The sequence below is a fragment of the Euphorbia lathyris genome, chromosome 8, assembly GCF_963576675.1.
Source record: "Euphorbia lathyris chromosome 8, ddEupLath1.1, whole genome shotgun sequence".
NCBI lineage: Eukaryota > Viridiplantae > Streptophyta > Magnoliopsida > Malpighiales > Euphorbiaceae > Euphorbia > Euphorbia lathyris.
The window spans coordinates 48,556,680-48,580,582 of record NC_088917.1 but is presented as its reverse complement, the minus strand read 5'-3'; the positions used below and the strand labels follow the sequence as shown (position 1 = coordinate 48,580,582).

General features: G+C 37.8%; 1 protein-coding gene and 1 pseudogene across 1 annotated transcript; both read right to left on the bottom strand.

Annotated features, from left to right (window-relative positions):
- Window positions 1-3,312: 3,312 nt before the first annotated feature.
- On the bottom strand, window positions 3,313-6,717 carry LOC136203939 (uncharacterized; annotated as a pseudogene).
- Window positions 6,718-8,594: 1,877 nt separating this feature from the next.
- On the bottom strand, window positions 8,595-12,115 carry LOC136201973 (uncharacterized). Its single transcript, XM_065992373.1, has 4 exons — window positions 10,910-12,115; window positions 10,027-10,248; window positions 9,690-9,781; window positions 8,595-9,491 (listed from the first exon to the last, which is right to left on the bottom strand). Exons 1-4 carry the CDS (start codon window positions 12,020-12,022, stop codon window positions 8,813-8,815), a joined length of 2,106 nt encoding a protein of 701 aa, XP_065848445.1. The 5' UTR covers window positions 12,023-12,115; the 3' UTR covers window positions 8,595-8,812.
- Window positions 12,116-23,903: the final 11,788 nt, after the last annotated feature.

Below are 23,903 nucleotides of genomic sequence, written 5' to 3'. Positions count from 1 at the left end.
GGAGAATGATTATCATATTGTGAAATTCACGAATCAGGATGATTATGAAGATGTTGTAGCACGGGGTCCTTACATTATTTTTTTATCATTGTCTTTCCATCCTTCTATGGGCCTCTCATTTTGTTCCGAATGATGATCATGTTCAAAAGATTCTAACGTGTGTGTGCCTTGTGAAAGGTCTGGATAATATGAATGAGATGATTATAATGTTGGTGAGACTTGACTTATGATGAGAATAAGATGATTGTGAATTATGAATTTGTGTTAGAATATGTTTGAGTTATGATAAAATATAGGCTTAATATATCATTTGTCCCCTGAACTTGTCCAAAAAGCTTGATTGGCCCCCTGAACTTTCAAAATGTCTTGACAGCTCCCTGAACTTACATAAAATGTTCAGTTAGCCCCCTGAACTTGCGTAAAATGTAATCAATTGATCAATCGGTCGCAAAAAAGTAAGTTAAATACGGAAGATATATTCTACGCATCTTAGAATGTTATTACATAATTCAAAAATAGATTAAAAATGAAGTTATTGTTTGCTCAACTATACAACTTGTCTTCTCTATTCTAAGCACCGTATACTCCGATTTGGGTCGTTTTTCTTTTTTTAAGACTCGTGCAATATATCTTCCGTATTTAACTTATTTTTTTGCAACCGAGTGATCAGTTGATTACATTTAATGCAAGTTCAGGGGGCTAACTGAACATTTTATGCAAGTTCAGGAGGCTATCGGGACACTTTGAAAGTTCAGGGGACCAATCAAGCTTTTTGGACAAGTTCAGGGGGCAAATGATGTATTTAAGCCTAAAATATAAATAACTAGTTGGGCTAGGTATACACAATGGTCTAGAAGTTTGTTAATATTGTGATCACAAACACATGTCTTGCATGAGAGATGATAGGGTGTCATTTTTTCTCTAATTTAAGCTTAAAACATATCCTAAAACATGGATTTAAGTTTATGTGCCCTGAAACAAGGGTGATATCATTATACCATATTGATTAATTTTTAACCATGAGAGCATTGGGCATATTTCACTTAGATTTAGTTGGGCCTTTAATAATGAATCTTAGGATTACTGAACTATCTGCACTAAAGTGAGTTGTGTATTGGATATTACATATTTTTGTATTATTGATTGATTGGCTTAATCTATTATGTATGAAATTATATGTATGTGTGTGTTTATTGAGTAGGCAGGTCACACATTTGTCACCTTTTTTAGTCTAGGATCGTAAGTTTCTTGTTTGCTAGTTTTATTGGATCCTTCAGTAACACAAACGTCTCATTCCCATTAACATTTTATATGAAGACTTCATTAGGAATTATTATTATATTTTAGGATTAAATTGTGTTATTTAGGTTTAAGTGAATAATGATTTTATTGATTAAATTGAATTGGTATTTAGTTATTTGATTATAATAATTTTGATAGAGCTTAATAAATTAGAAGGAGACTTTATTATTTTGTGTTGGAAGTTATATTGAAATTTATGGTGAATGCTTTGGATATTAAGGGTTACACTTATCTTTGGTTGTGGAATATTCCTCTCGAGTCTTCCTTTGGTAAATACATCGGGGTGCACCGAGTTAAAAGAAAGCTTTATTGAAAGACATCATAGATGCAATTAGTAACAAATTGTGAATTCCTTGTATTTTGTAGGGAGAATGGGCGAGCCTCATGATGGTCTCCCTAAAGGGGTTAATATTGAGTTAGATGGGTGATCTGCGAATAAGAAGAAAGTCCATCTCTTATAAAGTTGGCTTGGCAAACGTGGAAAGAGCTTGACGAGTGAAGAATTATTATCATCTTTGTTCTGCTTGATTCTTGGGCCAATAATATCGAGTTTTGGTTGGACCAGACCAAATGACAATGGTGTTGAATGGCTGCTTTCAAAAGGGACCTGGATTACAGACCAGACTACGACCTGCTGACTTTTATGTCAATGGAAAGTGGAAGAACCTTATGACTTATGATAATATAATGGCCTTCGTGTTGTCTTATTTGAGGCCGAGAGCTTTAAACATGGTTGAGATGTTTTTGACGCAACTCAATTACATTTATAAGGTAGAGAAGCTTGTGTGGTGCTCCAAACCTTCGCTCCTGGAGGTCTCATTGTTGGATGGCCGATTTTGTCTCGTGATTTGACAATGCGAATAAGCTTGTCGAGTGCATCCTTAGAGCATCTCCAAAAGAGGTTGCTTCAAAGAGTGTCAAAAATTAACACATCATACTAAAATATAATATTTTATTAATTTAGTAATCCACGTCACTCTTGACAACTTATATTTAAAAATGCTCCAATAATAAACAACTTTAAAAGTTGCCATAATGACTCCACAAATCATTACTTAATATATAATTTATTTAAGGCTTAAAGCACTTTTTGGCCCCTGATCTATCCAAAATTTCTGCATTTAGCCCCTGACCTATTATTTGGTCATATTTGGCCCCTAACCTATCAAATTAGATAAAATCCAACCCATATTGAAGGAAAAATTAACTCTGTTGGAAAATTAACGACAGTAACCAATACAAAAATGACACATGACACATAAATAAAATTAATTTTCACTCTATCGGAACACTAGAAAAAGTTTTTAGGATTTTTTTACTGTGTAAAATAGTTACTGTTGCCATCTCCAGTTGAAAATTAAGTTTATTTATGTGTCATGTGTCGTTTTTGTATTGGTGACTGCTGTTAATTTTCCAACAAAGTTAATTTTCCATTCAATATGGGTTGAATTTTATCTAATTTGATATGTCAGGGGCCAAATATGACCAAATAATAGGTCAGGGGCCAAATGCATAAATTTTGGATAGGTCAGGGGCCAAAAAGTGCTTTAAGCCTTTATTTAATTATAAATAGGGAAAAGTACAAAAATAAATCTTGTGCTTACACCTATTTTCGAACAACACCCATGTGGTTTAAAAGTTTGTAAAATAGTATCTTGAGGTTTATTCCGTTAGCAAACACATACCAAATTGACTAACGGTGTTAAAAGTCAAAGGAAAAAGAGTTAATTTGGTTCTTCTATTTATTTATTTTATAAGTGAACTCCCCTTATTATCTAATTATCACAAACAAATCCAAAAATAAAAAATAAAAATCAATTATATCATCTTCTCCATTTCTTTACTTTCTTATCTTTTTTTTCTTTTTCTCTCTCTTCTCTCTTAATTTTTTTCTCTCTAAAATCAATTGAACCATCAAAAAAACACCCCGTTATTCCACCTTTAGACATTAACTGATGCGTTTTTGTTGTTGCTTTTGTTTTTTAATTTTCATCCATGTAAATACGTACTTCATTCTTTCTTTTTTAATAAAATTTCCCAGTTGTGTTTGGTAAATTTCTCACAAGTGTTGAATTTCCACTGCAAATTCTTAGCATGAATCACTATAAGTCCATCTATGCTAATCCACATTTCGGGGTCTTTAGGCCTTGTCGTCGAGCTTTTGACGATAATATCGTGCTCTTCTTTCCTCTCGTCGAATCTAGCTCTCCTAGCAAAGGATTTTTTTTGCAAATACGTTTTCCTTTTTGTGAAACAAGATAGGATCAATAAGAGCAGGTCTTGCTCTAGTCCTTTTATAAGCCTTCTTCTTATGATCTCCCAACAATAACATAACCTCTCCTTCAGAAACTAAAGCAACGTAATAATCACTGCACGGTTCAGGGCTACCAGAAAATCTGGCAGATCTGATATCCCAATGGATATCGACTTGACAGCCTTTGAGATCGAAAGATTTGCTGCCTTTTTTGCTCTAGAAAAGCCAGGGCTTAAGGTCTATCTTGCAACTATAAAAAATGCTACCGCCTTCGGGATTATTGAAGATTAGATTAAGAGAGTGATTCATGAGATTTTGCACCATAAGACAGTTACATTACACCAACATCCAGAAATATGAGCCTGATAAATGCAGGTGACGGTGCTCTGAGGCGTTTTACTTGTAAGGGGATCATCTGCTGAATTTCCAAGAATTCAACACTTGTGAGAAATTTCTGGAACATAACTGGGAAATTTCATTAAAAAAGAAAGAATGAAGTACGTATTTACATGGACGAAACAACACAAACACATCAGTTAATGTCTAAGGGTGGAATAATTGGATGTTTATTCGGTGGTTCAATTGATTCTAGAGAGAGAAAAATTAAGAGAGAAGAGAGATAAAAAGAAAAAAATAAGAAATTAAAGAGATGGAGAAGATGATATAATTGATTTTTATTTTTTATTTTGAAATTTGTTTGTGATAATTAGATAATAAGGGGAGTTAATTTATAAAATAAATAAATATAAGGACTAAATTAACTCTTTTCCCTTTAACTTTTAACAACGTTAGTCAATTTGGTATGTGTTTGCTAATGGAATGAACCTCAAGATACCATTTTGCAAACTTTTAAACCACACGAGTGTTGTTCAAAAACATGTGTAACCACAAGGTTTATTTTTGTACTTTTCCCTTATAAATATTGTAAACCAATAGTGAAATGAAAGAGAAAGTCATCAAAAATGCGAACCAATAGTATTCAAGTAAGTCAATTTTTTTATATTAAAAAATGTTTGACAACCAAGGTTGTCAAAAATTGACAACCCTTTAGTAACTTTTTTGGCACCCTGACAAGACCATTTTAGTCTTGTTATTTTCTATCTTATTCTATGTAATTTGAAAATATTTGGTGTTCAATTGATGTTTTTATCTCATATTTTATTTTGGGGTTAATACACATATTTACCCTTGTATTATCACGGAAAAACAAATATACCCTTGTATCAAATAAATCTATAAAACTATCTCTGAATTTTTCACAAACCTGCAATTATACCCTAATCTAACAAATCTCTGATGTGGCATAAACGGCGTGCTCTTTAATTTGATATAAGGACATATCCCTAATTAATAAAGGAAGCCATAGTTATAAAACCAGCTCAGTCAACTCCAACTCGGCTTCTCTCTCTATCACCTCTCGACTCGCAGCTTTTCCCGTTTCACAGTTCAAGCATCTCCAAGATCTAATGTTTCTTTGGCACTTAAGGATGAAAAAGTTAAGCAGCAATTTTGTCATACCATTCTTTAATTGGTTTGTAGGAAAATTTTATTTCTAATGATTGGAAAGCCTAAAACCAGTGGTCATGTACATTGAAAAGTGATGCTATAACTCCTGGGAAGAAAAAAGATTGATTATAGGCCAGTTTACCCAGAGAATTTTGATTATGGGTCATCTTATCCACAATACAGCGGACATTCCGCCAGCTTACCTAGAGGATTTTGATTATTTTGGGTAAAGCTTAAGCAGAATTTTAGAGAGAGAAAGTGAAGAATATATAGAGAGAGAAAGAGTTGAGCTGAGATATCCTAGCCTCTAAAATCAAATCTGCATTGGCTCGAATCTTAGTCCCTTAGAAATCGTCTGCCGAGGCTAAGAAGCCGTCTTCGTTCAAGCTTCTAATTCTAATCTCACCGTTAAAGAGTTCGATAAAGCTTCGAAATCAGTCACACAGTGAAGAGGAAACTCTTGTCTTTCCACATATGTTTTACTTTCTAAGATGGTGCTGCCACCTTGGATGTTGGGTTCAAGCATTGCATTAGATATGGGATTGGAAGTGCTGGATCATGGATGAGTCAAAGTGTTTTCACGGAACTGTTACATTAGGGTATAATGGTAGGTTTGTGAAAAATTTAGAGATATTTTTGTGGGTTTATTTGATATAAGTACATATCTGTTTTTCCGTGATAATATAAGGGCAAATATGTGTATTAACCCTTTTATTTTGAGAGAAAGTTTAGATGTTTGGTGAAAAATCTGAAAATTAGTGGCCTTTTGGAGTATTTGCAAATCAGAGACCGGTTTCAGTTAAGGCGTGGGCACGTCCTGTCTCAGCTGTAATTGAGAAACATCAACCAACTTCAATTAAGACGTGGGCACATGGCTGGACGAATTTGGAAGAGAAAAGAAGATATATTCAGATTTGATTTTGAGACATTATCTTATTTGATTGTATTTTATTTTAGTTAGGATTTGAATATTTTCTAGGGAAAAGTACAAAAATAAACCTTGTGGTTTGGACCATTTTCAATCATATACTATGTGGTTTAAAAGTTTACAAACTAGTACCTTGAGGTTGATTCCGTTAGCAAATAGGGGTAAAAAGTGTAACACCGTTAAAAAAAAGTGTGATTTGTCAATTTGGGTCAAAAAAGTCAAAGGGTAAATTTGTCTATTTCCTTCCTTTCTTTCCTATTCCTTCTATTTCCCTTCCCTTCTTTGGTCTTCGTTCGCCATCTTCTCGCGACCCTGACCCTGCTGTGCTGTACTTGGTAAGATCTTAACCTATGCCACCTGCTGCGCCATTGATGAATGGATTTCTTCTTTCTGATCGCTAGCCTGCCGGACCGCTCTCTCGATCAAACTAGATATTTCATAAGAGAAGAAAGATCGTAGCGTAGAAAAGAAAGGAGAAATCGTTTTGATTTCTGGTTCTTCTCGGTTTAACTGGTTGAAAACCATCTTCTTCTTGTTCCTGAGATTGAAAGAAATGCATGAGCTATGGTAACCACGCCGCTTCCATCTACTTCTATGCGAGTTTAGATGAGGAAAGCGTTTTTTTAACGGAAATATAGTAGATTGACTCTGATGAATTTGAATTACCGACTGTGGAATTATCGCCGGAGGATGTGGTGGCGTGGAAAAAACTTAAACAAGTTTCCATTTGCTGCAACTTCTTGGAATTAAGAAGAAGAAAAGGCAAATTAGGGAAATAACAGATTGAATGCAATTGAGTATAAGAAGAATGTAACAGGTGCAGCAAAAAAAGACAGTTACAGGAGTTTTTGAAGGTTGGTCTTTTCGAGTTCTTCCATTGCAAAATTTCGTTGGGGAAATTAAACAAACACATTCAGAGCAGAGGGGGGAATGAATCGTTGGAAGAGAGCCTCTAGAACTCTCAAAGACCGTAAAGCCTTATTGACGGCAAGCCTTTCATGGCGGACGTCGGTGGACGTCTTACCAGATTCCTTTTCTTAAAAGTTTGGTCTGGAAAAGCTCTTAAGAAATGGTAGAGTAAAGGTAAATAAATGGAGAATCTAGGAAAAGTGGTGGTGGTGGTCGGGGGTGGCGGCGGAGGAGGATGTGGTGGTGTTGAAGTGGAGAGATTTGGAAATGGAGTCACCGCCACAGGGAGTGTAGAAATGGAGCCATTGGAACGGAGAAGACGATGAAGATGTACAGGAGAGAGAGAGGAGTAGTGAGATGTCAGTTGGTTAGTGGGTGAATTTTAAAAATATTAATAAATTATAACATAAAATAAATGAATGTACAAAATTACCCTTCAGATGTTTTGACTTTGACTGCCACCTCAGCTTTTTTAACACCGTTAGGTTTTTTTACCCCTATTTGCTAACGGAATCAACCTCAAGGTATCAGTTTGTAAACTTTTAAACCACATAGTATATGATTGAAAATGGCCCAAACCACAAGGTTTATTTTTGTACTTTTCCCTATTTTCTATTATCTGTAATTAAATCATTAATTAATTAGAGATTTAGTTTCTTTCTTTATCTTTTAAGGATGTTTTAGTCTTTCATCTTAGGGTTTCCCTGTAAATAGAGGCTTGACATTCCCTAGAGAGGAGAACTAGGTTTTACATATTTTCATTTATATTGTTGAATTGTTTTTATGAGTAGCTAAGTTTCATTTTCTGACACCCACCATCACTCTAATAGTAGACACTCTTTAAAAATTGTCAAACTCAATGTCACATCAGCGGCACTTTTTTGGACACCCTCTGTTGGAGATGCTCTTACGGGTGTTTGTTAGAAGGGATATAAGAGGTGGGATAGGGATAAAAAATACGAGATAAGTTATCCCGTATTTGTTTGGGAAATAGAAGAGTGAGATAGATGAAAGATAAGACTCTTATCCCTCAAATCGGTATAAGGAGGTGGGATAAGCTCCTGCGGTTTTAATAGGATGGAAAAGTCCATCTTATCCTTCAAATTAATGTTATGTAGTTAAAATAAGATTAAAATAGTAAAATGTATTATGTTATCCCTATCCCTATCCCACGTACAAAACATTGAATAATAATTCTCGACTATCATATTTTTATCCTTATCCCAACCATTTATCCTTGTCTCTATCCTAACCTTTATCCTTATCCTTATCCCAATAGAATACCAAACGCCCCGTTAGAGATTTACAGCGTTTCGGTTCCAAGAGTTAAGTTTTCTCTTCAACATGTTTATCGGGAGAAACACAAACATAACATACCTTTCCTTTTGGCCTTACTCTCTTCCCAAGCTAATGATGGAGCTTCCTTTCCTAGGATATTTCTTTATTACTTTTGCTTTTTGGATTTTCTTTTTTCGTTTTCTTCTGTGTTCTATTTCTTTCGTTTGAAAATAATAACTAGCTATACTCAATAACAAGATCATTTTCTGATTTCTCAATTGCTATCACCTCCACCATTTGCAAGTTCACAATTATAATAAAAATAAATAGTAAAAATGGTAAGTAGCTTAAAAGAATGTGCTTTCACATAATTTATGATTTTCTTCTATATCTCATATGATAATATTCTCTCAAAAGTCAAAATCAAAGAGGTAGAAAAATAGAGTAGGGATTCATGAATTGTAAGAATGCTAAAGCAAAATAATGAATTGGCAACAATAAGTGAGTGTGAGACCATACAAAGGGAAAACAAATCGTTTTCACAAAGTATACCACCTTGTTTAAACTAAGTTAAACATGCGAGAATTTCCCAAAATAAAGTGAATGAAAAAAAGATGAGAGCATATGTGTGTGTATCAAGATGAAGCGACCTGTGAAGAGTTGTCAAAGGTGGTTCCAACATGCTGAATCACAAATCCATAGATCTTTCCCTTCAGCTTCTCTATCTTTTTCATAAGAACGTCATCCTCCTTTGACACCACTTGCTCCAACCAATCATTTACTCTCTTCAACTTTGATAGAATAGCTGCAATTGAGCTGGAGCTGAGGGGCAATTTCTTGCCTCCGTCTCTACTACGCCCTCCCAGTGCCTGAAAACTCGCATCTAGAGACTCTTCTACAAATCTCACAAACCATTTTTGCATTTCAGACTGCATTTTTGTTGCAAGCTCTACTGTTTCCTTCATTCCATGGCCCCTTGTCCAAACTCCAACCATAGGATCATGGTGTGCTGTTGAACTAGCTTTTATAGATTGTCGTTTGGATGAACTTCTTGGCAATGTGGCTGGGGGATCACTGTTCTTGCTCTTCAGCAGAGACACTATCTCAAGATCAGTAGCTAAAGCGGCTTCAACCCACAATGAAGCTGATTTTGATTGCTCAGTTGGGAATGCAGCTTGATCAGAAGAGTGGCTAGCAGCAACTGATTCAGCAACCGCAGTATATTTCACAACATCGTCATAAATTGAGAAAAACTGCTCTATGCTTGGCAAGGGATTCCCGGTCTTTGATGAGGAAACAAGTTCTGAAAAGACACTGTAATTGACAGAGGCATCAAATACTCATAAGACACAAGGCAGACAACCTTAGGAAAGTTCATTTTAGTGATTAAATTAGCAAGTAAAATGCAACATGTTTATTATGTTATGCCTATGAAAATCGGCAACAAAGGATTAGTTTCTTTGTGCAGCCACGTGCAAACAAAATGGAAGATAGAAATGTACATTACAATACCTTAAACTTCTCACAACAGACTCAGTAGCAATGGCCTCCTCCAATGCTTCAGCTGCAGCTGTAGAAGCGATACCTCTTCTTTGGATTGCTTCCTGCATTTAGTCAACAAGTGAGACATTAGTGATTTGTCTCCCATTTTCTAACACAAATATCTTCTTTTAAAGAGGTCACGCAAAATTTTCGCCTCAAATGTATTTGGTCAGAGGCCATTGCATAAGTATGCATAATAACTATAAATTGAAGTTAATTGATTTCTACTCTTTTCATTTTTCTGTTTACATGCTTTCTATTTGATTACTGGAAGAATTTGTAAGCCATAACAAAATTCCCTTTTCACCTTTCCAAGCTTTGCAAGGTCTGCAGAGACTGTATCCAGCGGAATACTCCCATCAGTCCATTTCTTCTCATGTAGAGTGAAACCCAGAGCGGCACAAGTTGGCTTGTCTTTGTCCAGGCAACTTTCTGCTGTGCTGCAATTCGTTGATGCGTTGCTTGAAGAATCATCATCCTGACTAGGTTGTCTACTATTTGCATCACTCAGACGCCTAGACAGGGCAGCCTAGAACAAATATCAGATTTTGAAGTATGAAATATTAGCAGAAATATAATAACTCTAAAAAGCAAGCGTACAGTAGATCAGATAAGTGAAAAATAAAAAATAGATCCGAAATGGAACTAATTTTTCATTTTTTTTATCCTACTTTTTCAGATATAGTTTAAAGGACCTGAATGTTAAGGGTCAGTAGAGAAGAGTATAATCAAATTCAATCGTTTTCTTTTTAAACTAGACCAACATTAACTGGAAGTTAATTAAAGAAATAGCTTCACACTCAAAATTTGCTTAGGATCAAGTATACGAAAGTCATAAAAAGCAAACTTAAACAACATTGTCATTTGGTACTAAATCCAAGTAATAAAAACATGAAGTTAAACATTAGTTCTAAACTGCTAATTGGTGCTAAATCCAAGGTTCCAATTCTAGGACACAAATACATGAAGTCTGAAGTTTCATACTTTCAAGGCTCAGGAAAAGTAAATGAAGCACAATAATAGATAGGAATACACGTGAGAATCATACATTCATAATTCAAAACAATATTATAGGGTGGACAAGTAATCAAACAAACAAGTTAGAAAAAATTGAGAATGAATATTTTCAGAAGGAATTCTATTCTATGCAAGCTTACTTAGAAACATAAGATTACTGAACAGAAATAGACCTGAGTCCGCAGAATTGATTTCATATCTGGTTTCTTCTTCATATCACTCTTCTCTTTGTGTTCCACAGATGGTGTCTCATCCCAACTTTTCCTACTACTCTTTGCAGACCCAGCAAGAGCTTCAGAAGCTTTCGAAATTCCAGCAACAATAGTTGCTATCTTTTTCTTGCCAGCAGAATCTGCTACAACAGGCGATACCTTCACTCCTGATAGTCTCCTTCCAGGAGAGAGTGAAGCCCTTCGTGGATTTGGAGAAGCCTGTTTCCTACTCGGTGATGGCTGCCTATACCTCGATGGAACTATAATTGCAGGTTCTCTTGCCACTTTTCTGTTTTCCTCACGGGCGGCTGTCAAGCTTGGAACAACACATTTGGAAGGAACAGGAGATGCTGATCTCTTTCCTTTTGCAGCAGGTGAGGGATCCCTCTCCACCACAGCCACGTGTTTCTTTCCTGTAGACACACATCTCTTTGGTCCAGCAGGTGAAGAAAACCTCTGAGGCACCTTGTCTAAAACCTTATTTTCATCAGAATTTGCGACATTTGTAGCCGTTACGTTATCTCGAGGAGCGAGAGGTTGCCTTGCGATTCTACTGCTCTTTTCAACTTTCTTACCACTCTTCAGTTCGTTAACTTCAATTCGCGTCATGTCCTCGCATTTTTTATTGGCTAAGTACACCGCAATCGGATCCACCGAGTACTCCGACTCAGCCACCGGTTGAATGACAAATTCTTTCTTTGACGCGGAAATACGAGCAATTAACGGTTCAGGAGTTCCCACAAAAGGATGACGGCCAGCAATCGGACGGATACCGCAGACCCTAGGAACAGGAGAATCAAATTCGAAGCGATCGACATAAACGAACTGGCCGAGCTGGAGACGGTTGGAAAGGATGAGGTCAGTATCACGTTCAGAAAGGGAAATATAGGTGGAATTGAGAGAATCAGAGAGCTGAACGTAGAACCCATGGTTAGTCCAGAGATCAGATCCAGCGAGGGCGGGCACAATGCCGATGACTTGAAGAAGAGCTGAGCGGTGATCGCCGGTGACGCGAACTGTGGAGTTCATGGACTGGAGAAGCTTGAGGAGGATTCCTGGAGTAGGAGAAGCCATGGATGAGTTTGTTTGGGGAAGAGAGAGTGGAGAAGGGGAAGAAAATGGAGGAGAAAGAGATGCTGATAATGGCCGTTACTGATTCAAATTCAAATAGCCGCTAATGTGTTGTTTGAATTACAGTGGGGACACATTGAAATTAGTAGATGATGACTCCACAGCCACGTTTTACGGTTTTTTTTTTTTTTCCTTAGTACGTTGGTTGTCCTCTATTTTGTTGCTATCTTTAGAGCATTTTTAAGAGACTTTTAGTGAGCTTTCTAAAAATAATATAAATAATTGACTCTTAGTGATTTAAGAGTGGCTAAGATATATGATCTCCAACAATGCTTCTTATATTCACTCCTTATTTATTATTTTATTATTAAGATTATTTTTTATTGTTACATTACCAATAGTGTGAGGAGAGAGACACATCAATAATAAATTATTAATAAAAAATGAAGTTAGGAGGCACTAAGAGGTGGAGAGAGACTCTCTATTAATAGAGAGAATGGAGATGCTCTTAGTGATTTGAGGAGCCACTAAAAGGCTGTTGGAGATGCTCTTAAGTTTTAAAAGTTTTAAGAGAAAAGTATAAAAACAAACTTTGTGTTTTAATGGATTTTTAAACATGTATTTTGAGGTTGGTTCTTTAGTAAAAAAAGATCAAAATATTAATATCGTCGAAAATTGATGAGGTGACAAATTTAATAAAATATTCGGAAGGGTATTTTTATTAATTTTTGTCAAACTTCATCACATCAATATAAGAGTTCAACTTGTTTTTTTTTTCAAGTTCAACTTGTTCAAACCATGAATCAAATAACTACAATCTCCAACACTCAAGTCTTGTTTTTTTTTTTTTTGAATAAAGGCTGGGTGATTATTAAAAGCAAAACAAAAAAATTAACAACAGAGTATCCAGAAAACAACAACTAAACAAAACGGAAAGAATCACTACCTAAAGCATTATCGAGAATGAGAAAAAAACAAAAATCCGGAATTCCATCCCACCAACAAAAATCCGAACTAACTCTACCAAAATCAGCCAGCTTATCTGCAACTTGATTACCTTCTCTAAACACATGAGAAAAAACTACTTCCATCTGTAACATATGCTCCAAACAGTTCTGCCAATCCACTCTCATAGTCCACGGAACCATCAATCGAGAACGAAATAGATGCACAACATAAGAAGAATCACTCTCAACCCAAAGCTTGCGCCACCCACGCGAAAAAGCATAAGAAATTGCAAATAAAACCGCCTGGAGTTCAGCCATGTGCACTAACGTACAATCCAGCGGAAAAGCATAAGACCCCAAAGAACCACCCGAACCACCCGTGTGATCCCTAAATACCCCACCACAACCCGCCAAGCCAGCCATAACGGAAGCATCAATGTTTGCCTTAACCCACAACAGCGGCGGCGGTTGCCAACGAACCGCAAAAATCTGAGGAGCACGACTGTACCTAGGCTGCAGACCTAAACTCAACAAAATATTCCTCTCCACCACTGAATTCCAAATGGTGCCAAAACCAAGAGAATCTGCACCTCTAATAGCCGCCCAAAGTGAGCGCAAACACAAATGAATATTAAGAAACTGCTCACCAAAAATACAATCATTCCTGGTTTTCCAAATCACCCAAACTGCATTTACAATTGCACAATACCACAAACATCTTATTTGAGAGCTAAAGCGATGAGCAAAAGCATGCTGAATAAAACCTGACAAAGAAAGCGTTAGATCCAGCCGACGACCAAAAAGTAAAGAAACGTTGGCCCAAACCTGCTTAGCAAACGAACAATGAACAATAAATGATCCAAAGACTCACAATTACAACAGCACAGCGGACAACGAGAAACAATTTGCAAACCCCTAGCTCGGAGAGCATCTTGCGTCGGAAGATAACCCAAAAATGCACGCCAACACACCATTGAATGAGAAGGCTGTGTAAAAGGCCGCCAAATCCCCGAAAAAATCGAATTCACTGTAGAAGGAGGACGAAGCCAAAGGTAAAAGAGCCTAGCAGAAAACACGCCACTGCTAGCAGGCCGCCAAAAACAAATATCATCAGACTGACCGTTGCCCCGAATATTATTAATTTGGTGAGTAAGAGCATCTGGGAGGCCAGGAAGGTCATGCCAAACCTCATTAGAAAAGAAATCAGAAACTTTAGCTGAAAGGTTCGATGGCAGTGAGATGCCTAAACGATCCACAAGTGGAGGAAGAATCCATTCCGAAGTCCAAAAGAACAAATCAGACGAATTACCCGAAATCCAAAAAGAATGATCACGAAGGACCCTATATGCAGACCTAATAGAAGCCCAAACCGTGGACGGAAGAACCCGAGAACGAAGCAAGCCAGAACCCCCCAAAAAACGTGACCTAAGAGTCTTAAAGAAAAGCGTATTAGAAGAGATCAAACCCCAAGCCATCTTACCTAAAAGTGCAAGATTCAAGGTTTTCAAATGCTTAAGCCCAAGACCCCCCTCCTTTAAAGGCTTGAAACAAGATTGCCAAGGGACCGAAACTAACTTCTTTTCAGAAGAAGACCCAGTCCAAATAAAATTCCGCATACCCTTACTAATCCTCAACAACAAACTAACTGGCCACTTGTAAACAATCAGCGAATGCACCATAGAACTCGTAACAACAGAATTAACCAAAGCAAGCCTCCCCGCCATGGAAAGAGATTTACCAGCCCAACGAGAAAAACAATTCAATACCTTATCAGCCATTCCCGCCAAGTACCGAGCACGCGGAGCACCACGAAAAATAGGAACACCAAGATATTTAAAAGGAAGATAACCAATTTTAACACCGATCAAACCAGCAAGCCGTAAACGACGTCTGTCCGAAGCAAGCCAAAAAGAATAGGTGAAAGCGGATCTCCCTGGCGCACACCCCTAGAACAAGCAAAATACATGTTACTGCCCGAAGCAGACAGAATTGAAATACGAGCGGACGAGAGAATATTAAGTATCCAGTCTCGAAATGTCAGAGAAAACCCAAAAGCTTGAAGAACCTCCAATAAGAAATTCCAATCCAAAGTATCAAATGCTTTCCGAATATCCACTTTCAAACCCATATTCCCCCACCCCCCCCCCCCCCCAAACACCTCTTATTAAGCGAATTAACACCCTCAGAAGCCAAAGCAATACATTGGTGAATTTGCCGAGCTTGAATAAAACCAAACTGATTATCCGAAACAATTCTCCCAGCAATCACAGCCAACCTGTCAGCTAAAATTTTGGAAATAATCTTGAAAACAAAATTACGCATAACAATCGGCCTATACTGCTCAATTGAAGAAGCCACGGCCCCTTTTGGGATGAGTGCCATCAGACTAGAGTTAATTCCAGTTGTAATTACCCCATTTTGAAAAAACCACCGAACCATGTTGCACACATCCTTACCCATAATATCCCAAAATGACTGAAAAAACTGACCCGTAAAACCATCCGGACCAGGAGAACTAGAAGGATCCATACTAAACACGGTATGTCTAATCAGGGAATCCTCCGGACAAGCAGTTAGTGAATCATTCTCCAAATCAGACACCACCCTTGGCACCACCTCAGAAACAAAAGATAAGTCCACGGGAGCTTGAGACGAAGCAGCAAACAAAGAGGCAAAATATTCAATAACATGATTAGAAATTACCATAGGATATGTGGTAATCCCACCATCAATATTCAAAGCCGAAATCCCAGTATTAGCTTTGCGAATAGAAACAACCCTGTGATAGTAACCAGTGTTGCGATCCCCTTCCACAAGCCACCTCACACGACTCTTCTCCCTCAAGAAAACCTCCTTCTGAAGTAAGTGCATATCCAAACGCGAATGAGCTTCCAGCTCACAAGAATGAAGATCAGACGACCACCCAGACAACTCAATCTCATGCTGAATATTATCCAAATCCGTGCGAGCAAAATCAATATTAACGTTAAAATTTCCAAATACATCTCTATTCTAACAACGTAAAACCTACCTGAGCCCCCGAAGCTTATAGCAAATCAGAGGCATAGGAGCCAATGGAGGAGATAAGCCAGCCCAATAATTACTAATAACTGAACGAAGATCCGGATGACCAATCCACATCTTCTGGAACCAAAACCTAGCAAAAACACGGGGTGCAATCGCGTAAGAAAACAACAATGGATGATGATCAGAATGATGTTTCATAAGACCCACACAACTATAATCCCATGCATCCGCAAAATCTGAAGAAATAATCGCCCTATCCAAGCGACTACTTACCCGCGCAACACCTTGCCTCCCATTGCACCAAGTGTAAAAACAACCAGAGGTCGGGACATCCAACCAATCTCCCACATCCAAAAAACTTCTAAATTCACGACATGACCTCAAATTCGGAGGCCTACCAGTCTTTTCATGATCCCCAAGCACAGTATTAAAATCCCCAATCGAAATCCATTGTCCCCCAACCTCAGACTTTAAAGCATTGACAGTCGAAAAAAACCCAGCACGGCGATTAGCCCAAATACTTCCATAAACAAAGCAAATGTATTGCTGAGTACCCTGAAAATCCAAACTCACAACTACAAATTGCTCATGTTGGCGAAGAACAGAAACCGAAAAAGATAAGCTGACACTCCGGAAAATCCATAAAGAAGGCATATCCCGAAGGTTAGTAGAAACCAAAACCATACCAATACTGGTCCAAAACCTTGGACTAATAGAAACAAAATCCACCATAGGTTCAGCTAAACACAAAAAATCAGGCTTGTGACAATTACATAAATCCCTAACGTACCTCTGAGTATTAGGGTCGAGGAGGCCCCTACAATTCCAATAAATCACTTTCATTTAAACCGAGCAGGTGGCTTGCTAACCGTTTAGCCCGAGTGGAAGAAGTCTCTGAAACCGTACACACCTCCTTACCAGGCTGAGACGCACAAACAGTATGCCATGGTTCCCCATCCAATTCTACTAAGTCTGCCCATAACAAAGATTTAGATGGCAAGATATTCGCATTACCCGGGGAATCAGCCCGCTCAATCACCTCAGTTGAGTCAATAACACCCGTAGGACTTCCTGCAAATAAACTATTTCCTTGATCCACCAAACCAGGAATAACAGCTTCAACAGAGGCAATTGCATCCTCAACAACTTCAGAGGAACGCAAAGTAGTAACAACTGTGGCAATTGCATTAGAAACTGGAGCAAGCACACAATTTCCTTGATTCCTATCCTTCACAGATGAAGGAGAGTTCCTTCGAGAATGCACAACAGGTCGATGCTCCACCGGTTTTTTGTTCTTTTTACATTCATATGCCATATGCTCGATATTGGAGCAAACCTTACAAAAACTTGGCAATTTTTCATACACCACATCAATCTAAAAATTCTTACCCGCCCTTTCAATCCCCAATTGAGTCGGCAAGTCACCGGCCATATCCACATCCAAAAGCATTCTTGCAAAGTGACCAAAATCCCCTTCCAAGGTAGCCCTATCAAATCTGATAAGCCCGCCAATTCCTTTAGCAATATCCGCAAGAATCTGTGAATCCCAATATTCCCACGGGAGTGAGTAAAGACAAACCCAAACCTGTGCATTGGTTGATTTCATCGCAAACGGATCAAAATCCGGAACCCATGGTTGTAAATGGAAAGTACCCGGCTGAACATTAATAACCCCTCGATCAACCACCAAATCATGCGCTTCCCTTGTAGGCAAAACAACCTGAAAATAACCTCTACCTATTGCAATAAGTCTCCATTGCACATCAAGTCCCCAAAACTTCGAGAGACATGTCTTTAGATCCGCAACCTTCCATGGAGAATCCCCCTTTGAAAGGATGAGCCTACCAATCAAAGAATGCGCACAAAGCGCCAAACGCCTTTCATGCGCAGCTTGTGAAATCCGAATCGACTTTAATCCCCCGATATCAGAGATTTTAGCAGACGAGGAAGGAGCAATCGGTAAATTCGAAGTAAGAACCGCAGAGAACGATGGTTTGGAAACATTAGAAAGAGTAGGAAGCACAGGACTAGAAGCATACCTAAGCTTTGGATTGAAGAGAACTCCAATCCCTAAATAATCTTCTGATTGCACATCTATTGAAAACAAATCAATCAACTAAGAACAATTAACCAAATAGCAGCAGAAACCCACGAAGGAATCAGCGCATCTCACATAACAATTTCAATAACCAACACGTAAAGAGAAAACCAGCAAGAACAGCAGAGATAGAAATTTCACAAAATAATTCCAATAACCAGAACAGAACAACACAACATGCAATAGTAGTGTATAGAAAAAACTCACCAGGGAAATCGCCTCCTCCTGAAAACGGAACCACAGGCAAAGCACGTCGACAGGCAAATGGCAACAGTGATCAGATGACAGCGATGCGAGTCTCCTGCTTGAATCGAAAAATTAGGTCGGCGCCAATAACCCAAACAATCACCCCTCTCATCGCATCTCCCAATCACACTTTCCAAGTTAGAAAATAGAACGGTGGAACTTCGGAAACATGAAATAGAAGAGTAGTCAACCAGCTTTCCTATGGTGGAGAAGACAGAGATCCTATGAGCCTTCAGCAAAAAAACAAATCGCCGTCATCGCAAAGAACAGTGCCGCTCCATCGCCCTAGCTCCACTTCTCTCAAGTTCCAGAATCAAATTGGGCCACCACAGAAATTGAGCATTTGTTTCAATCGATATTGGTCACCAACACTCAAGTCTTGTTTGATAACAATATTTATCACTTAAATTAAATATTAAGCATTTATTTAATTCAAGTGTTTAGAGGCGGCAATGGGGAGGAGATTATCTGAAAACTGCGAGTAACCGAACCGATGGGGATGAGGAATAACTGTAAAAATTGGGAATGAGGATAGAGACGGGAAATTTTTTTGTCCGAAACCTAAATGGGGATGAGGATGGGGATTGCTATATCCGCCCCGTGGGGATCCCCGTCCCATTACTAGATAAATTCCCGTGGGGATCCCCGAAAAATTCTCGTGGAGATCCCGAATAAAATTGTTAATTTTAATTTCTAACTATTATTTTTATACCAATATATCAAAATAAATTAGTACAAGCCCTAAATAAAAAGAATATATACAGGCAGGGGCAATATTGAACTTTACAAAATTGTTATGGTTAAATTTTATGGTTAGATTTGTGTTTGTGATTTGTAATTGTTATGGTTAAATATTCTTCTAACTCATATGAGACACCTAACTAATGGTAACTAAATGATGGATTTATGATTTATGATTACCAGTAATTCTAGTTTTGTTGTTCCATGAATAATTGAGTTTTTTGAGTCATAATAGGAAAAATGTGAAGTTTGCGAATTTCTTTAGTTTTGCTGTTGAATGAGTTCTTTTGTGATAATAGATCAATCAATGTGAATAATTGAATAATTCTAGTTTTGTTGTTGTTCTATGAATAATTGAATAATTGAGTTATTTAGTTTTCACAGTAGTTTTGTTGTTCTTGAATAATGGAATAATTCTGGTTATAGAAATATGGTTATTTTTTTAGTTCTTTTTTAAAAAATATATAATTAGATTTTTGTATAATATAATTATTACTTTATTGGGTATGGGGAATCCTCGTTACCCGTGGGGATCCGTATGGGAAGGGGTCGGGGATGAAAAAATCTCTGAATCATTTAATGAGGATTTCCCGAAATCGTCACCGTAACAATTGGGGAGGGTATGGGAAATGCAATACCGTCCCCGCCCCGCACCGTTGCCACACCTAAGTGTGTTTGACAATGATTATTTCTCCACCACTTAAATTAGTCAATTAAGTTAAAAATCACTTATTTTGATAAATCAAAATATTTAACTTAACATTTTAAGTTAAACATTATAACTAATATTTTTTTATTTTCAGCACTTATTTTTAGTATTTATCAAACAATTACATCATTAATACTTTCAACACTTATAATATTCATCACTTAAAATTCAGCACTTATTTTTTCAGCACTTAATTTTCAATTTTATCAAACAGCACCTTACTTCAAATGAAACATTTAACAACTGTGATGAGATATCTAGTAGTGCGGTAAAAGAAGTAAGATGTAACGTGTGTGTGCTTTGGTTATGGATATGATCTTTCTAAGTGCTTTAACTCTACTAGACGCTACTACGTAGAGGCAAGTGTACCCCGTCGTATCAAGTAATAATCCGGTTAAGACCAGGTATTGAATCCACGGGATTTATATCTACAAGTATTAAACTACTCGGTTCTACACGTTATCTAAGCGGTGAATGTTGAAACACCTTTCCACATGATTTTGATTTGACAAAATTATTTAAGTTAATCCATGATTAAGACAATTAAATTTAAGTGCTTTGATTTGATTGTACTAATGTGGTTGTTCAATATTGAGTATAATTATAAATAAGAACATAAATAAAAAGTAAGACAGGACGAAGTCAGCATGTGCTACAGAAGCTGAGTAGAACACGACTCGGCATAATAGAAGAAAAGTCTTCTTCAGAACAAACACTTGAAGACGAAGCTGACCGAAGAAGCTGAGTAGAACATGACTTAGTCTCGCCAAAGATAAAGATCAAAGGCAACGTCTATTAAGTCAAACTGAGTGTTCATTAGGACAGTGCCAATGATCCGTTAAATAAAAGACAAGATCCGACAGAGATTTGCACAAATTCAGAAGCTTTGGAATTACGCAAGAAGACAGTTTCGAGACGCATGGGTCAACTGGACTCTGGCTAAAAGATGAAACTGGCGCTAGAAGACGAACCTGGTGGAAGAAGATAAGCCTGACGCCTGCTAAATTCAGACGACAGGATTGGCCTGTAAAACTGTATGATGACCAGTGAATGATGCAAAAAGACTGTTTGAATTCAATGGATACATCCGAATTCAAATGATTGAAGCCTCAGAGTTCACTATAAAAGTACAAGTTCATCACTTGGATCCTTTGCCGAAGTACAAAAGAGAAAAGCATACATACAAGCACATACAAACAAGAAAAAACAAATACTTACACCCAAATCCTATTTCTGTGTAAAAGTCTAGATTGAATTTCTATTCATCTAAAGTGTTCTTCATCTAGAAAGAACAAATCTGTATCATTTGTAAAGATTGAGAGAGTGGTGCTGAGTACTAGGTTTTAGTACTCAGCGGTAGAGAAAATCTGAGTGTTTGGTTATAGCACTTAGTAGGGTTGAGTAGACGAATAGAGGAAGGTACTCTTGCATACTCAACTGCTTATAAACGGTTTGTGCTCTACCTTTAAAGAGCTCAGTATTGAATTCAAAAAGCCTGGAAAGATTCTAGGGACTGGACGTAGGTGGTGAGGCCGAACCAGGATAAGTCTGTTGAGTAATTTCTAACTCCTTCTCTCAATATATATATATATATATATATATGTATGTGTTGCTTGCTTAAATTACTCAGGATATAAATTGTAAAGTTGACACTGAGTAATCAGAGTGCTGAGTTGGAAGCTGACCTTAAGTGTTAATTGATATATTGCTTGCTTGTGTTAAAATATCTAAGTAGCACTTCCTACTGTTGTATGCAATAGATCGTATAATATTAAGTCAATAGAAGCTCTTCCAGTTGAGTAGCCATCTATTTAAGAAAGTTCAGAAGCAGAAACAAGCCTTGTTTATCTGTTTAACACAGTAAATAAAGATTGCCTCTGATTCAGAATCTGCCTGTGTCTTATGCTATCTAATTAATTTGTGAGAAATTTATTAAGGGTTAAATTTACCCAATAGTTCCATTCACCCCCCTCCCCACCCCCCACACCCCCGATAGGGGTCAAAACCCCCTATCTTTAGGTATAGTTTTAGGACGGTTTTAATTTACTTTTTCGCCAATAAACGAGCAATTCTCGCATTTATATGCATTTGTGTGTGTTAGTTAGATTTTGTATATGTTTTATTTACTTTTGTGGTTTAAGTTTGTTTTCTGATCATTTTTGGGCAAATATCGCCAAACTAGCATGTATGTTAACTTTCAGTTATCTATTATGGCTAATTGATCCACCAAAAGTCGCACCAAACGGAGTGTTCACTCAAAACAAGCGATTGGTGGGTCAATTTAGCCTCGAAACTAATGTTGTTTGGAGTTTACGTACGTGTGCAAGTCAAAACTGGAACAAATTCGTGCAAAAATCGCGTCTCGAGGTCACATGACAGTCACACGGGGCATTTGGGCATGTTTTGCTCATTGAAACTGTCCTTTTTAGGCCAACTCGCCGAGCTGGGGCCAGCTTGGCGAGCTGGGGCCAGCTTGGCGAGCTGGCCCCTCGGGAATTAGTCTTTTGACTGATTCCCGGCCCCATGAAGACATGATTCGACCCCGCTCTTCCCACCTGCAAAAGGAAATGAATTAGGTCTGATTTACGGCCCGAACCGCAACTATAAATAGGACTTTCATTATGTAAATTAGATATCTTTCATTATTGCAAAAACCCTAGCTTTCCCCCTTAAAGAATCCTCTCCACCTCCTCCATCTCCTTCAACCTCCATTGAAGAACCTTCGAAGCTCCGCTCACCGAGGATTGTTCAAGGTTCCTCCTTAAGTCCTAGGAAGATGCCTGCAGTGGTAGACAGGTTCCTTAAAAGGGATTTTCTTACTCTTTTCATAACTTGTTTAGCTCCTGATACAGTCTATGAATCCTAGGCTAATTGAATCCTAGGCTAGTTTCGGCCTTATAAGGGAATCACGAACTAGGAACCTCAGAAGGATAAGTAAGGTTAATCGTCTCGGACATAAGTGACTTAGATTAGGTTTTTAATTGGTTGTCTGAACATCCTATATCAATCATTATCATACCATTCCATATCCCTTCGGGTAATTACTTTAGTGAAAGATCATCTAGGAGTAGAGTAATTTAATTAGGAGTAGGTTAACTTAATCAAAACTCAATCTCAAACCCCTCAAAGCCTAGATAACACTAAAGACCGAGTAGCTTCATACTTGCAGGAATAAATCATGTGGATTAGATATCTGGACTTGTCCAAATTTTATTACTTGATAACGACGGGGTACACTTATCCCTTAGTGAGCCTCCACGAGGCGCATCAAGTTTTTGGCGTCGTTGCTGGGGAGGGGATTTATTTTCTCTGCAATATCGAACCAAAGGTCAAATTTGTTAGTTTAGGCATTCATTCTATTAATATCCTTTGTTTTATACTCTTTTATACTTGTTCATATACAATTCTTTATACAATTGTAAAATCTATAGTATTGTGAAATTTGTACCTCTTACATTAAATTTTATTCTTTTCAGCACTATCATGGATAACAGAGTTCCAGAACCGTCCATGACTGACCTAAATAAAAAGATGGATTTCCTTGTGGCTTCTCTTAGCCATAACAACCCAACAAGGATACAATTTTATACACGATGTGGCCAGAATCACCACGGTGAGATATGCCATTTCAACCACTATATGCCTAGAGGTGAGAATGTAAGTTATGTGGACAATCGTCAAAGGTATAATTCTGAACCCACAACTTACAACCACTATAATTGGGAAAACACACAGTATCCGTCAGGAACATACACGGCACCCACGGATAATCTCCCTTACTTTCCATCTAACTCTGATTTTCATGGCAGGCAAACAGGGCATTCAGAGGAAATAATGGTTCTCTTAGAGGATGTATCTACCCGACTTGCAGCCAACGAGTTGGTCTGTAGGGCCCTGAGCGAACAAATCACCACAATTAGACGGGAAGAAAGGGAGTACCAAGAGGCGATCACCTCACAAGAGGAAACGGTTCAAGCCATCACCTTGAGAAGTGGTAAGGAAGTGGACACACCCATACCACCCCAATCACAAGCACAACCACCACCTCAGGTAAGTAAGGAACCGGAAGTGGTAAGCAACCCCGGTCTTGTGTCTGAAAACTCAGCTCCTGAAGTA